Source organism: Gobius niger, assembly GCF_951799975.1.
Source record: "Gobius niger genome assembly, chromosome: 6".
Lineage (NCBI taxonomy): Eukaryota > Metazoa > Chordata > Actinopteri > Gobiiformes > Gobiidae > Gobius > Gobius niger.
The window spans coordinates 40,209,563-40,223,882 of NC_136857.1; the positions used below are offsets into that span (position 1 = coordinate 40,209,563).

The window sequence follows — 14,320 nt, forward strand, 5'->3', positions numbered from 1 at the left end:
CTCTCACAGTATCACCTGCTCAGCCGTTGGAGACGTGAAGCTGAATAAACCTCTGTGTTTCAGCTGGACCTGCTGTGGACGCGGAAACAGAACGTCCTCTATAACCTGTTCGACTGGCCCACGCGGCGCCACGCTCGCCTCGTGGTCCTGACCATCGCCAACACCATGGACCTGCCCGAGAGGATCCTCATCAACCGGGTGGCCTCCAGGCTGGTGAGGACTGCAATACTACTGCAATACTACTGCAATACTACTGCAAATACTACTACTACAACACTATGGACCAGCTTGGTTTTAGAAGAGGTGGTTTGGGTTCTTCCCCACATAACCACAAACAGAAACCTCTTCCTCTGGTCTTTCTGCAGCCTCTTCTTGACCATTAGATCCAGAACGCTGCTGCTGTTCTCATCCTGAGGAGAGCTATTGTACATGTTGTAGGCAGGGGTTAAAGTTCTGCCACCTCTGGAATGCACAAAGTAGAAGAGGAGACTCGGGCTGCTCGATTATAGAAAAAATAATGATCACGATTATTTTAGTAATAATTGAAATCACGATTATTCAAACGATTATTTGTTGCATAAAAAAAAAATCTGTATTTTATTTATTCATTTTTATTATTTTAAAAAACAACTATGGACTACATTTTCTTTGAACAATAAAAGCTTTATTTTTTATTTTTTATATGCTCACGTTTCTGAACTAATTCGATAAGATAGACCTGCCCCCTGCTGGCCAGCCCTCACACCTGTCCAACAGAGCCGCGCGGCCTGATGACATCATCACTCAGCGCTAATGTTTTTATGTCAGACCAAAGCTTGAGCCAATAGCTGGTGGAATACGAAGAAGAGTTTTAGACTTTTCTACTAAACAAACCAGTGCCTGAGCAAAGGATGTGGAGGCTTCTAAAACAGCTGTTCTCCTTCACTTCTAAAACAGCTGTTCTCCTTCAGCACAAGGTGAGCTCTGAACAGCGGCGTTATCTAAGAGTTAGGTATAAAACATATTAGTAGATATTATTTACAGTTCTGTCAGGCTGGGCTGGTGTTTCAGCTGATCAGACGCCTCACAAACCGCACAAGACGAGCGGGAGGGCATCCTTAATAATCGCTTGTTCTCGATTATGCTGTTTTTGTGATCGTCTTGTGTAATAATTGAAATTGGAATCGAATTTCAGTTAATTGCACAGCCCTAGAGGAGACTGATAATGTGTCCACTTTAGACCCTGAAGGCTCAATGCACAGGTTTAATGTGTCTCTTCTCAAGCTTTGCCCACTTTTTATTTCACATCAAGAGATGAATTTAGGAGGCATGAAGAGAAAAGAGGATAAAACACAATGATCTGAAGCTTCACACAAGTCATGAATCCAGGCTAGAGTTTAGTCTTTAGACTCGTCCTCTTCAGCTCAGCATCACTAAAACCTATTTTAAAAAAAGCAATGACACCTTCTGTTACATGCTCTGTTTACCCTGTGGAGAGTCTTCAAGACTAGAGTTCCAGCACCTCCTGAAGTCTGTGACTCCTGAAGTCTGTGACTCCTGAAGTCTGAGACTCCTGAAGTCTGTGGTCCTGAAGTCTGAGACTCCTGAAGTCTGAGACTCCTGAAGTCTGAGACTCCTGAAGTCTGTGACTCCTGAAGTCTGAGACTCCTGAAGTCTGTGGTCCTGAAGTCTGTGACTCCTGAAGTCTGTGACTCCTAAAGTCTGAGACTCCTGAAGTCTGTGGTCCTGAAGTCTGAGACTCCTGAAGTCTGTGGTCCTGAAGTCTGAGACTCCTGAAGTCTGAGACTCCTGAAGTCTGTGGTCCTGAAGTCTGAGACTCCTGAAGTCTGAGACTCCTGAAGTCTGAGACTCCTGAAGTCTGAGACTCCTGAAGTCTGAGACTCCTGAAGTCTGAGACTCCTGAAGTCTGAGACTCCTGAAGTCTGTGACTCCTGAAGTCTGTGGTCCTGAAGTCTGTGACTCCTGAAGTCTGTGACTCCTGAAGTCTGAGACTCCTGAAGTCTGTGACTCCTGAAGTCTGAGACTCCTGAAGTCTGTGGTCCTGAAGTCTGTGACTCCTGAAGTCTGTGACTCCTGACCCTGTGACTCCTGAAGTCTGAGACTCCTGAAGTCTGAGACTCCTGAAGTCTGAGACTCCTGAAGTCTGAGACTCCTGAAGTCTGTGACTCCTGAAGTCTGTGACTCCTGAAGTCTGTGACTCCTGAAGTCTGAGACTCCTGAAGTCTGAGACTCCTGAAGTCTGAGACTCCTGAAGTCTGAGACTCCTGAAGTCTGAGACTCCTGAAGTCTGTGACTCCTGAAGTCTGTGACTCCTGAAGTCTGAGACTCCTGAAGTCTGTGACTCCTGAAGTCTGTGGTCCTGAAGTCTGTGACTCCTGAAGTCTGAGACTCCTGAAGTCTGTGACTCCTGAAGTCTGAGACTCCTGAAGTCTGAGACTCCTGAAGTCTGAGACTCCTGAAGTCTGAGACTCCTGAAGTCTGTGACTCCTGAAGTCTGTGACTCCTGAAGTCTGAGACTCCTGAAGTCTGTGGTCCTGAAGTCTGTGACTCCTGAAGTCTGTGACTCCTGAAGTCTGTGACTCCTGAAGTCTGAGACTCTTGAAGTCTGAGACTCCTGAAGTCTGTGACTCCTGAAGTCTGTGGTCCTGAAGTCTGTGACTCCTGAAGTCTGTGACTCCTGAAGTCTGTGACTCCTGAAGTCTGAGACTCCTGAAGTCTGTGACTCCTGAAGTCTGTGACTCCTGAAGTCTGTGACTCCTGAAGTCTGTGGTCCTGAAGTCTGAGACTCCTGAAGTCTGTGACTCCTGAAGTCTGTGACTCCTGAAGTCTGTGACTCCTGAAGTCTGTGACTCCTGAAGTCTGTGACTCCTGAAGTCTGAGACTCCTGAAGTCTGTGGTCCTGAAGTCTGTGACTCCTGAGGTCTGAGACTCCTGAAGTCTGTGGTCCTGAAGTCTGTGACTCCTGAAGTCTGAGACTCCTGAAGTCTGTGGTCCTGAAGTCTGTGGTCCTGAAGTCTGTGACTCCTGAGGTCTGAGACTCCTGAAGTCTGTGGTCCTGAAGTCGGAGACTCCTGAAGTCTGTGGTCCTGAAGTCTGTGACTCCTGAAGTCTGTGACTCCTGAAGTCTGAGACTCCTGAAGTCTGAGACTCCTGAAGTCTGTGGTCCTGAAGTCTGTGACTCCTGAGGTCTGAGACTCCTGAAGTCTGAGACTCCTGAAGTCTGTAGTCCTGAAGTCTGTGACTCCTGAAGTCTGTGGTCCTGAAGTCTGTGACTCCTGAAGTCTGAGACTCCTGAAGTCTGTGGTCCTGAAGTCTGTGACTCCTGAAGTCTGTGGTCCTGAAGTCTGTGACTCCTGAAGTCTGAGACTCCTGAAGTCTGTGGTCCTGAAGTCTGTGACTCCTGAAGTCTGAGACTCCTGAAGTCTGTGACTCCTGAAGTCTGTGACTCCTGACCCTGTGACTCCTGAAGTCTGTGGTCCTGAAGTCTGAGACTCCTGAAGTCTGAGACTCCTGAAGTCTGAGATTCCTGAAGTCTGAGACTCCTGAAGTCTGTGACTCCTGAAGTCTGTGACTCCTGAAGTCTGTGACTCCTGAAGTCTGTGACTCCTGAAGTCTGAGACTCCTGAAGTCTGTGGTCCTGAAGTCTGTGACTCCTGAGGTCTGAGACTCCTGAAGTCTGTGGTCCTGAAGTCTGTGACTCCTGAAGTCTGAGACTCCTGAAGTCTGTGGTCCTGAAGTCTGTGACTCCTGAGGTCTGAGACTCCTGAAGTCTGTGGTCCTGAAGTCTGAGACTCCTGAAGTCTGTGGTCCTGAAGTCTGTGGTCCTGAAGTCTGTGACTCCTGAAGTCTGTGACTCCTGAAGTCTGAGACTCCTGAAGTCTGAGACTCCTGAAGTCTGTGGTCCTGAAGTCTGTGACTCCTGAGGTCTGAGACTCCTGAAGTCTGAGACTCCTGAAGTCTGTAGTCCTGAAGTCTGTGACTCCTGAAGTCTGTGGTCCTGAAGTCTGTGACTCCTGAAGTCTGAGACTCCTGAAGTCTGTGGTCCTGAAGTCTGTGACTCCTGAAGTCTGTGGTCCTGAAGTCTGTGACTCCTGAAGTCTGAGACTCCTGAAGTCTGTGGTCCTGAAGTCTGTGACTCCTGAAGTCTGAGACTCCTGAAGTCTGTGACTCCTGAAGTCTGTGACTCCTGACGCCTGTGACTCCTGAAGTCTGTGGTCCTGAAGTCTGAGACTCCTGAAGTCTGAGACTCCTGAAGTCTGAGATTCCTGAAGTCTGAGACTCCTGAAGTCTGTGACTCCTGAAGTCTGTGACTCCTGAAGTCTGTGACTCCTGAAGTCTGTGACTCCTGAAGTCTGAGACTCCTGAAGTCTGTGGTCTTGAAGTCTGTGACTCCTGAAGTCTGAGACTCCTGAAGTCTGTGGTCCTGAAGTCTGTGACTCCTGAAGTCTGAGACTCCTGAAGTCTGTGACTCCTGAAGTCTGTGACTCCTGACCCTGTGACTCCTGAAGTCTGAGACTCCTGAAGTCTGTGACTCCTGAAGTCTGAGATTCCTGAAGTCTGAGACTCCTGAAGTCTGTGACTCCTGAAGTCTGTGACTCCTGAAGTCTGTGACTCCTGAAGTCTGTGACTCCTGAAGTCTGAGACTCCTGAAGTCTGAGACTCCTGAAGTCTGTGGTCTCTGAAGTCTGTGACTCCTGAAGTCTGTGACTCCTGAAGTCTGAGACTCCTGAAGTCTGTGACTCCTGAAGTCTGTGACTCCTGAAGTCTGTGGTCCTGAAGTCTGAGACTCCTGAAGTCTGTGACTCCTGAAGTCTGTGACTCCTGAAGTCTGAGACTCCTGAAGTCTGTGGTCCTGAAGTCTGTGACTCCTGAAGTCTGAGACTCCTGAAGTCTGAGACTCCTGAAGTCTGTGACTCCTGAGGTCTGAGACTCCTGAAGTCTGAGACTCCTGAAGTCTGTAGCTCCTGAAGTCTGTGACTCCTGAAGTCTGTGGTCCTGAAGTCTGTGACTCCTGAAGTCTGAGACTCCTGAAGTCTGAGACTCCTGAAGTCTGTGACTCCTGACCCTGTGACTCCTGAAGTCTGAGACTCCTGAAGTCTGAGACTCCTGAAGTCTGTGACTCCTGACCCTGTGACTCCTGAAGTCTGTGACTCCTGAAGTCTGAGACTCCTGAAGTCTGTGACTCCTGAGGTCTGAGACTCCTGAAGTCTGTGACTCCTGAAGTCTGTGACTCCTGAAGTCTGTGACTCCTGAAGTCTGTGACTCCTGAAGTCTGTGACTCCTGAAGTCTGTGACTCCTGAAGTCTGTGACTCCTGAAGTCTGAGACTCCTGAAGTCTGTGGTCCTGAAGTCTGTGACTCCTGAGGTCTGAGACTCCTGAAGTCTGTGGTCCTGAAGTCTGAGACTCCTGAAGTCTGTGGTCCTGAAGTCTGTGACTCCTGAAGTCTGTGACTCCTGAAGTCTGAGACTCCTGAAGTCTGAGACTCCTGAAGTCTGTGGTCCTGAAGTCTGTGACTCCTGAGGTCTGAGACTCCTGAAGTCTGAGACTCCTGAAGTCTGTAGTCCTGAAGTCTGTGACTCCTGAAGTCTGTGGTCCTGAAGTCTGTGACTCCTGAAGTCTGAGACTCCTGAAGTCTGTGGTCCTGAAGTCTGTGACTCCTGAAGTCTGTGGTCCTGAAGTCTGTGACTCCTGAAGTCTGAGACTCCTGAAGTCTGTGGTCCTGAAGTCTGTGACTCCTGAAGTCTGAGACTCCTGAAGTCTGTGACTCCTGAAGTCTGTGACTCCTGACCCTGTGACTCCTGAAGTCTGTGGTCCTGAAGTCTGAGACTCCTGAAGTCTGAGACTCCTGAAGTCTGAGATTCCTGAAGTCTGAGACTCCTGAAGTCTGTGACTCCTGAAGTCTGTGACTCCTGAAGTCTGTGACTCCTGAAGTCTGTGACTCCTGAAGTCTGAGACTCCTGAAGTCTGTGGTCCTGAAGTCTGTGACTCCTGAGGTCTGAGACTCCTGAAGTCTGTGGTCCTGAAGTCTGTGACTCCTGAAGTCTGAGACTCCTGAAGTCTGTGGTCCTGAAGTCTGTGACTCCTGAGGTCTGAGACTCCTGAAGTCTGTGGTCCTGAAGTCTGGTCCTGAAGTCTGAGACTCCTGAAGTCTGTGGTCCTGAAGTCTGTGACTCCTGAAGTCTGTGACTCCTGAAGTCTGAGACTCCTGAAGTCTGTAGTCCTGAAGTCTGTGACTCCTGAAGTCTGTGGTCCTGAAGTCTGTGACTCCTGAAGTCTGAGACTCCTGAAGTCTGTGGTCCTGAAGTCTGTGACTCCTGAAGTCTGTGGTCCTGAAGTCTGTGACTCCTGAAGTCTGAGACTCCTGAAGTCTGTGGTCCTGAAGTCTGTGACTCCTGAAGTCTGAGACTCCTGAAGTCTGTGACTCCTGAAGTCTGTGACTCCTGACCCTGTGACTCCTGAAGTCTGTGGTCCTGAAGTCTGAGACTCCTGAAGTCTGAGACTCCTGAAGTCTGAGATTCCTGAAGTCTGAGACTCCTGAAGTCTGTGACTCCTGAAGTCTGTGACTCCTGAAGTCTGTGACTCCTGAAGTCTGTGACTCCTGAAGTCTGAGACTCCTGAAGTCTGTGGTCTTGAAGTCTGTGACTCCTGAAGTCTGAGACTCCTGAAGTCTGTGGTCCTGAAGTCTGTGACTCCTGAAGTCTGAGACTCCTGAAGTCTGTGACTCCTGAAGTCTGTGACTCCTGACCCTGTGACTCCTGAAGTCTGAGACTCCTGAAGTCTGTGACTCCTGAAGTCTGAGATTCCTGAAGTCTGAGACTCCTGAAGTCTGTGACTCCTGAAGTCTGTGACTCCTGAAGTCTGTGACTCCTGAAGTCTGTGACTCCTGAAGTCTGAGACTCCTGAAGTCTGAGACTCCTGAAGTCTGTGGTCTTGAAGTCTGTGACTCCTGAAGTCTGTGACTCCTGAAGTCTGAGACTCCTGAAGTCTGTGACTCCTGAAGTCTGTGACTCCTGAAGTCTGTGGTCCTGAAGTCTGTGACTCCTGAAGTCTGTGACTCCTGAAGTCTGTGACTCCTGAAGTCTGAGACTCCTGAAGTCTGTGGTCCTGAAGTCTGTGACTCCTGAAGTCTGAGACTCCTGAAGTCTGAGACTCCTGAAGTCTGTGACTCCTGAGGTCTGAGACTCCTGAAGTCTGAGACTCCTGAAGTCTGTAGTCCTGAAGTCTGTGACTCCTGAAGTCTGTGGTCCTGAAGTCTGTGACTCCTGAAGTCTGAGACTCCTGAAGTCTGAGACTCCTGAAGTCTGTGACTCCTGACCCTGTGACTCCTGAAGTCTGAGACTCCTGAAGTCTGAGACTCCTGAAGTCTGTGACTCCTGACCCTGTGACTCCTGAAGTCTGTGACTCCTGAAGTCTGAGACTCCTGAAGTCTGTGACTCCTGAGGTCTGAGACTCCTGAAGTCTGTGACTCCTGAAGTCTGTGGTCCTGAAGTCTGTGACTCCTGAAGTCTGTGGTCCTGAAGTCTGTGACTCCTGAAGTCTGAGACTCCTGAAGTCTGTGGTCCTGAAGTCTGTGACTCCTGAAGTCTGAGACTCCTGAAGTCTGAGACTCCTGAAGTCTGTGACTCCTGAAGTCTGTGACTCCTGAAGTCTGTGACTCCTGAAGTCTGTGACTCCTGAAGTCTGAGACTCCTGAAGTCTGTGACTCCTGAAGTCTGTGATCTTGAAGTCTGTGACTCCTGAAGTCTGTGACTCCTGAAGTCTGAGACTCCTGAAGTCTGTGACTCCTGAAGTCTGTGACTCCTGAAGTCTGTGGTCCTGAAGTCTGAGACTCCTGAAGTCTGTGACTCCTGAAGTCTGTGACTCCTGAAGTCTGAGACTCCTGAAGTCTGTGGTCCTGAAGTCTGTGACTCCTGAGGTCTGAGACTCCTGAAGTCTGAGACTCCTGAAGTCTGTAGTCCTGAAGTCTGTGACTCCTGAAGTCTGTGACTCCTGAAGTCTGTAGTCCTGAAGTCTGTGGTCCTGAAGTCTGTGACTCCTGAAGTCTGTGACTCCTGAAGTCTGAGACTCCTGAAGTCTGTGGTCCTGAAGTCTGTGACTCCTGAAGTCTGTGGTCCTGAAGTCTGTGACTCCTGAAGTCTGAGACTCCTGAGGTCTGAGACTCCTGAAGTCTGTGACTCCTGAAGTCTGTGACTCCTGAAGTCTGTGGTCCTGAAGTCTGTGACTCCTGAAGTCTGAGACTCCTGAAGTCTGTGACTCCTGAAGTCTGTGACTCCTGACCCTGTGACTCCTGAAGTCTGAGACTCCTGAAGTCTGTGACTCCTGAAGTCTGAGATTCCTGAAGTCTGAGACTCCTGAAGTCTGTGACTCCTGAAGTCTGAGACTCCTGAAGTCTGTGACTCCTGAAGTCTGAGATTCCTGAAGTCTGAGACTCCTGAAGTCTGTGACTCCTGAAGTCTGTGACTCCTGAAGTCTGTGACTCCTGAAGTCTGTGACTCCTGAAGTCTGTGACTCCTGAAGTCTGTGACTCCTGAAGTCTGTGACTCCTGAAGTCTGTGGTCCTGAAGTCTGTGACTCCTGAAGTCTGTGACTCCTGAAGTCTGTGACTCCTGAAGTCTGTGACTCCTGATGTCTGAGACTCCTGAAGTCTGTGGTCCTGAAGTCTGAGACTCCTGAAGTCTGTGACTCCTGAAGTCTGTGACTCCTGAAGTCTGTGACTCCTGAAGTCTGAGACTCCTGAAGTCTGAGACTCCTGAAGTCTGTGACTCCTGAAGTCTGTGACTCCTGAAGTCTGTGAGATCCTGAAGTCTGTGGTCCTGAAGTCTGAGACTCCTGAAGTCTGTGACTCCTGAAGTCTGAGACTCCTGAAGTCTGTGACTCCTGAAGTCTGTGACTCCTGAAGTCTGTGAGATCCTGAAGTCTGTGACTCCTGAAGTCTGAGACTCCTGAAGTCTGTGACTCCTGAAGTCTGTGACTCCTGAAGTCTGTGACTCCTGAAGTCTGAGACTCCTGAAGTCTGAGACTCCTGAAGTCTGTGACTCCTGAAGTCTGTGACTCCTGAAGTCTGTGAGATCCTGAAGTCTGTGGTCCTGAAGTCTGTGACTCCTGAAGTCTGAGACTCCTGAAGTCTGTGGTCCTGAAGTCTGTGACTCCCGAAGTCTGTGACTCCTGAAGTCTGAGACTCCTGAAGTCTGTGACTCCTGAAGTCTGTGGTCCTGAAGTCTGAGACTCCTGAAGTCTGAGACTCCTGAAGTCTGTGACTCCTGAAGTCTGTGACTCCTGAAGTCTGAGACTCCTGAAGTCTGAGACTCCTGAAGTCTGAGACTCCTGAAGTCTGAGACTCCTGAAGTCTGAGACTCCTGAAGTCTGTGACTCCTGAAGTCTGAGACTCCTGAAGTCTGAGACTCCTGAAGTCTGAGACTCCTGAAGTCTGTGACTCCTGAAGACTGAGACTCCTGAAGTCTGAGACTCCTGAAGTCTGTGACTCCTGAAGTCTGAGACTCCTGAAGTCTGAGACTCCTGAAGTCTGAGACTCCTGAAGTCTGAGACTCCTGAAGTCTGAGACTCCTGAAGTCTGAGACTCCTGAAGTCTGTGACTCCTGAAGTCTGAGACTCCTGAAGTCTGTGACTCCTGAAGTCTGAGACTCCTGAAGTCTGAGACTCCTGAAGTCTGTGACTCCTGAAGTCTGTGACTCCTGAAGTCTGTGACTCCTGAAGTCTGTGACTCCTGAAGTCTGTGACTCCTGAAGTCTGTGACTCCTGAAGTCTGAGACTCCTGAAGTCTGTGACTCCTGAAGTCTGTGACTCCTGAAGACTGAGACTCCTGAAGTCTGTGGTCCTGAAGTCTGTGACTCCTGAAGTCTGTGACTCCTGAAGTCTGAGACTCCTGAAGTCTGAGACTCCTGAAGTCTGTGGTCCTGAAGTCTGAGACTCCTGAAGTCTGAGACTCCTGAAGTCTGAGACTCCTGAAGTCTGTGGTCCTGAAGTCTGAGACTCCTGAAGTCTGTGGTCCTGAAGTCTGAGACTCCTGAAGTCTGAGACTCCTGAAGTCTGAGACTCCTGAAGTCTGAGACTCCTGAAGTCTGTGACTCCTGAAGTCTGTGGTCCTGAAGTCTGAGACTCCTGAAGTCTGAGACTCCTGAAGTCTGAGACTCCTGAAGTCTGTGAGATCCTGAAGTCTGAGACTCCTGAAGTCTGAGACTCCTGAAGTCTGTGACTCCTGAAGTCTGAGACTCCTGAAGTCTGTGGTCCTGAAGTCTGTGACTCCCGAAGTCTGTGACTCCCGAAGTCTGTGACTCCTGAAGTCTGTGACTCCTGAAGTCTGTGACTCCTGAAGTCTGTGACTCCTGAAGTCTGAGACTCCTGAAGTCTGTGACTCCTGAAGTCTGAGACTCCTGAAGTCTGTGAGATCCTGAAGTCTGTGGTCCTGAAGTCTGAGACTCCTGAAGTCTGTGGTCTTGAAGTCTGTGACTCCTGAAGTCTGTGACTCCTGAAGTCTGTGAGATCCTGAAGTCTGTGAGATCCTGAAGTCTGTGGTCTTGAAGTCTGTGACTCCTGAAGTCTGAGACTCCTGAAGTCTGAGACTCCTGAAGTCTGTGACTCCTGAAGTCTGAGACTCCTGAAGTCTGAGACTCCTGAAGTCTGAGACTCCTGAAGTCTGAGACTCCTGAAGTCTGAGACTCCTGAAGTCTGTGGTCCTGAAGTCTGAGACTCCTGAAGTCTGAGACTCCTGAAGTCTGTGACTCCTGAAGACTGAGACTCCTGAAGTCTGTGACTCCTGAAGACTGAGACTCCTGAAGTCTGTGGTCCTGAAGTCTGAGACTCCTGAAGTCTGAGACTCCTGAAGTTTGTGACTCCTGAAGTTTGAGACTCCTGAAGTCTGTGGTCCTGAAGTCTGAGACTCCTGAAGTCTGAGACTCCTGAAGTCTGTGACTCCTGAAGTCTGAGACTCCTGAAGTCTGAGACTCCTGAAGTCTGTGGTCCTGAAGTCTGTGACTCCTGAAGTCTGTGGTCCTGAAGTCTGTGACTCCTGAAGTCTGTGACTCCTGAAGTCTGTGACTCCTGAAGTCTGAGACTCCTGAAGTCTGTGACTCCTGAAGTCTGTGACTCCTGAAGTCTGTGACTCCTGAAGTCTGTGACTCCTGAAGTCTGTGACTCCTGAAGTCTGAGACTCCTGAAGTCTGTGACTCCTGAAGTCTGAGACTCCTGAAGTCTGTGAGATCCTGAAGTCTGTGGTCCTGAAGTCTGAGACTCCTGAAGTCTGTGGTCTTGAAGTCTGTGACTCCTGAAGTCTGTGACTCCTGAAGTCTGAGACTCCTGAAGTCTGAGACTCCTGAAGTCTGTGAGATCCTGAAGTCTGTGGTCCTGAAGTCTGAGACTCCTGAAGTCTGTGACTCCTGAAGTCTGTGACTCCTGAAGTCTGTGACTCCTGAAGTCTGTGACTCCTGAAGTCTGAGACTCCTGAAGTCTGTGACTCCTGAAGTCTGTGACTCCTGAAGACTGAGACTCCTGAAGTCTGTGGTCTTGAAGTCTGTGACTCCTGAAGTCTGAGACTCCTGAAGTCTGAGACTCCTGAAGTCTGTGACTCCTGAAGTCTGTGACTCCTGAAGTCTGTGACTCCTGAAGTCTGTGACTCCTGAAGTCTGTGACTCCTGAAGTCTGAGACTCCTGAAGTCTGTGACTCCTGAAGTCTGTGACTCCTGAAGACTGAGACTCCTGAAGTCTGTGACTCCTGAAGTCTGTGACTCCTGAAGACTGAGACTCCTGAAGTCTGTGGTCCTGAAGTCTGTGACTCCTGAAGTCTGTGACTCCTGAAGTCTGAGACTCCTGAAGTCTGTGACTCCTGAAGTCTGTGACTCCTGAAGTCTGTGACTCCTGAAGACTGAGACTCCTGAAGTCTGTGGTCTTGAAGTCTGTGACTCCTGAAGTCTGAGACTCCTGAAGTCTGAGACTCCTGAAGTCTGTGACTCCTGAAGTCTGTGACTCCTGAAGTCTGTGACTCCTGAAGTCTGTGACTCCTGAAGTCTGTGACTCCTGAAGTCTGAGACTCCTGAAGTCTGTGACTCCTGAAGTCTGTGACTCCTGAAGACTGAGACTCCTGAAGTCTGTGACTCCTGAAGTCTGTGACTCCTGAAGACTGAGACTCCTGAAGTCTGTGGTCCTGAAGTCTGTGACTCCTGAAGTCTGTGACTCCTGAAGTCTGAGACTCCTGAAGTCTGTGGTCCTGAAGTCTGAGACTCCTGAAGTCTGAGACTCCTGAAGTCTGAGACTCCTGAAGTCTGTGGTCCTGAAGTCTGAGACTCCTGAAGTCTGTGGTCCTGAAGTCTGAGACTCCTGAAGTCTGAGACTCCTGAAGTCTGTGGTCCTGAAGTCTGAGACTCCTGAAGTCTGAGACTCCTGAAGTCTGAGACTCCTGAAGTCTGAGACTCCTGAAGTCTGAGACTCCTGAAGTCTGAGACTCCTGAAGTCTGAGACTCCTGAAGTCTGTGACTCCTGAAGTCTGTGGTCCTGAAGTCTGAGACTCCTGAAGTCTGAGACTCCTGAAGTCTGTGACTCCTGAAGTCTGAGACTCCTGAAGTCTGTGGTCCTGAAGTCTGAGACTCCTGAAGTCTGTGGTCCTGAAGTCTGAGACTCCTGAAGTCTGTGGTCCTGAAGTCTGAGACTCCTGAAGTCTGTGGTCCTGAAGTCTGAGACTCCTGAAGTCTGTGGTCCTGAAGTCTGAGACTCCTGAAGTCTGTGGTCCTGAAGTCTGAGACTCCTGAAGTCTGTGGTCCTGAAGTCTGAGACTCCTGAAGTCTGTGGCTCCTGAAGTCTGACCCTGTGACTCCTGAAGTCTGTGACTCCTGAAGTCTGTGACTCCTGAAGTCTGTGACTCCTGAAGTCTGAGACTCCTGAAGTCTGTGACTCCTGAAGTCTGTGACTCCTGAAGTCTGTGACACCTGAAGTCTGAGACTCCTGAAGTCTGTGACTCCTGAAGTCTGTGACTCCTGAAGTCTGAGACTCCTGAAGTCTGAGACTCCTGAAGTCTGTGACTCCTGAAGTCTGTGACTCCTGAAGTCTGTGACACCTGAAGTCTGAGACTCCTGAAGTCTGTGACTCCTGAAGTCTGTGACTCCTGAAGTCTGTGACACCTGAAGTCTGAGACTCCTGAAGTCTGTGACTCCTGAAGTCTGTGGCTCCTGAAGTCTGACCCTGTGACTCCTGAAGTCTGAGACTCCTGAAGTCTGTGGTCCTGAAGTCTGTGACTCCTGAAGTCTGAGACTCCTGAAGTCTGAGACTCCTGAAGTCTGAGACTCCTGAAGTCTGTGGTCCTGAAGTCTGTGACTCCTGAAGTCTGAGACTCCTGAAGTCTGAGACTCCTGAAGTCTGAGACTCCTGAAGTCTGAGACTCCTGAAGTCTGTGACTCCTGAAGTCTGTGGTCCTGAAGTCTGTGACTCCTGAAGTCTGTGACTCCTGAAGTCTGAGACTCCTGAAGTCTGTGGTCCTGAAGTCTGAGACTCCTGAAGTCTGTGGTCCTGAAGTCTGAGACTCCTGAAGTCTGTGGTCCTGAAGTCTGAGACTCCTGAAGTCTGTGGTCCTGAAGTCTGAGACTCCTGAAGTCTGTGGTCCTGAAGTCTGAGACTCCTGAAGTCTGTGGTCCTGAAGTCTGAGACTCCTGAAGTCTGTGGTCCTGAAGTCTGAGACTCCTGAAGTCTGTGGCTCCTGAAGTCTGACCCTGTGACTCCTGAAGTCTGTGACTCCTGAAGTCTGTGACTCCTGAAGTCTGAGACTCCTGAAGTCTGTGACTCCTGAAGTCTGTGACTCCTGAAGTCTGTGACACCTGAAGTCTGAGACTCCTGAAGTCTGTGACTCCTGAAGTCTGTGACTCCTGAAGTCTGTGACACCTGAAGTCTGAGACTCCTGAAGTCTGTGACTCCTGAAGTCTGTGGCTCCTGAAGTCTGACCCTGTGACTCCTGAAGTCTGAGACTCCTGAAGTCTGTGGTCCTGAAGTCTGTGACTCCTGAAGTCTGAGACTCCTGAAGTCTGAGACTCCTGAAGTCTGTGGTCCTGAAGTCTGTGACTCCTGAAGTCTGAGACTCCTGAAGTCTGTGACTCCTGAAGTCTGTGACTCCTGAAGTCTGTGACTCCTGAAGTCTGAGAGTCCTGAAGTCTGAGACTCCTGAAGTCTGAGACTCCTGAAGTCTGTGGTCTTGAAGTCTGTGACTCCTGAAGTCTGTGACTCCTGAAGTCTGTGAGATCCTGAAGTCTGTGGTCCTGAAGTCTGAGACTCCTGAAGTCTGTGGTCTTGAAGTCTGAGACTCCTGAAGTCTGAGACTCCTGA

The 14,320-nt window shown here is 49.8% G+C and overlaps 2 protein-coding genes across 2 annotated transcripts in view; both read left to right on the top strand.

Annotated features, from left to right (window-relative positions):
• LOC306964897 (NACHT, LRR and PYD domains-containing protein 14-like) overlaps positions 1-14,320 on the top strand; it is a 318,924-nt gene that overhangs the window by 206,014 nt on the left and 98,590 nt on the right. The window lies entirely within an intron of this gene.
• orc1 (origin recognition complex, subunit 1) overlaps positions 1-14,320 on the top strand; it is a gene marked incomplete at its 3' end in the record, with an annotated part of 51,576 nt that overhangs the window by 28,457 nt on the left and 8,799 nt on the right. Inside the window, exon 15 of the mRNA XM_079558739.1 lies at positions 64-213. Within this exon, the coding sequence (XP_079414865.1) occupies positions 64-213 (150 nt within the window). The remainder of the gene's footprint in view (positions 1-63; positions 214-14,320) is intronic.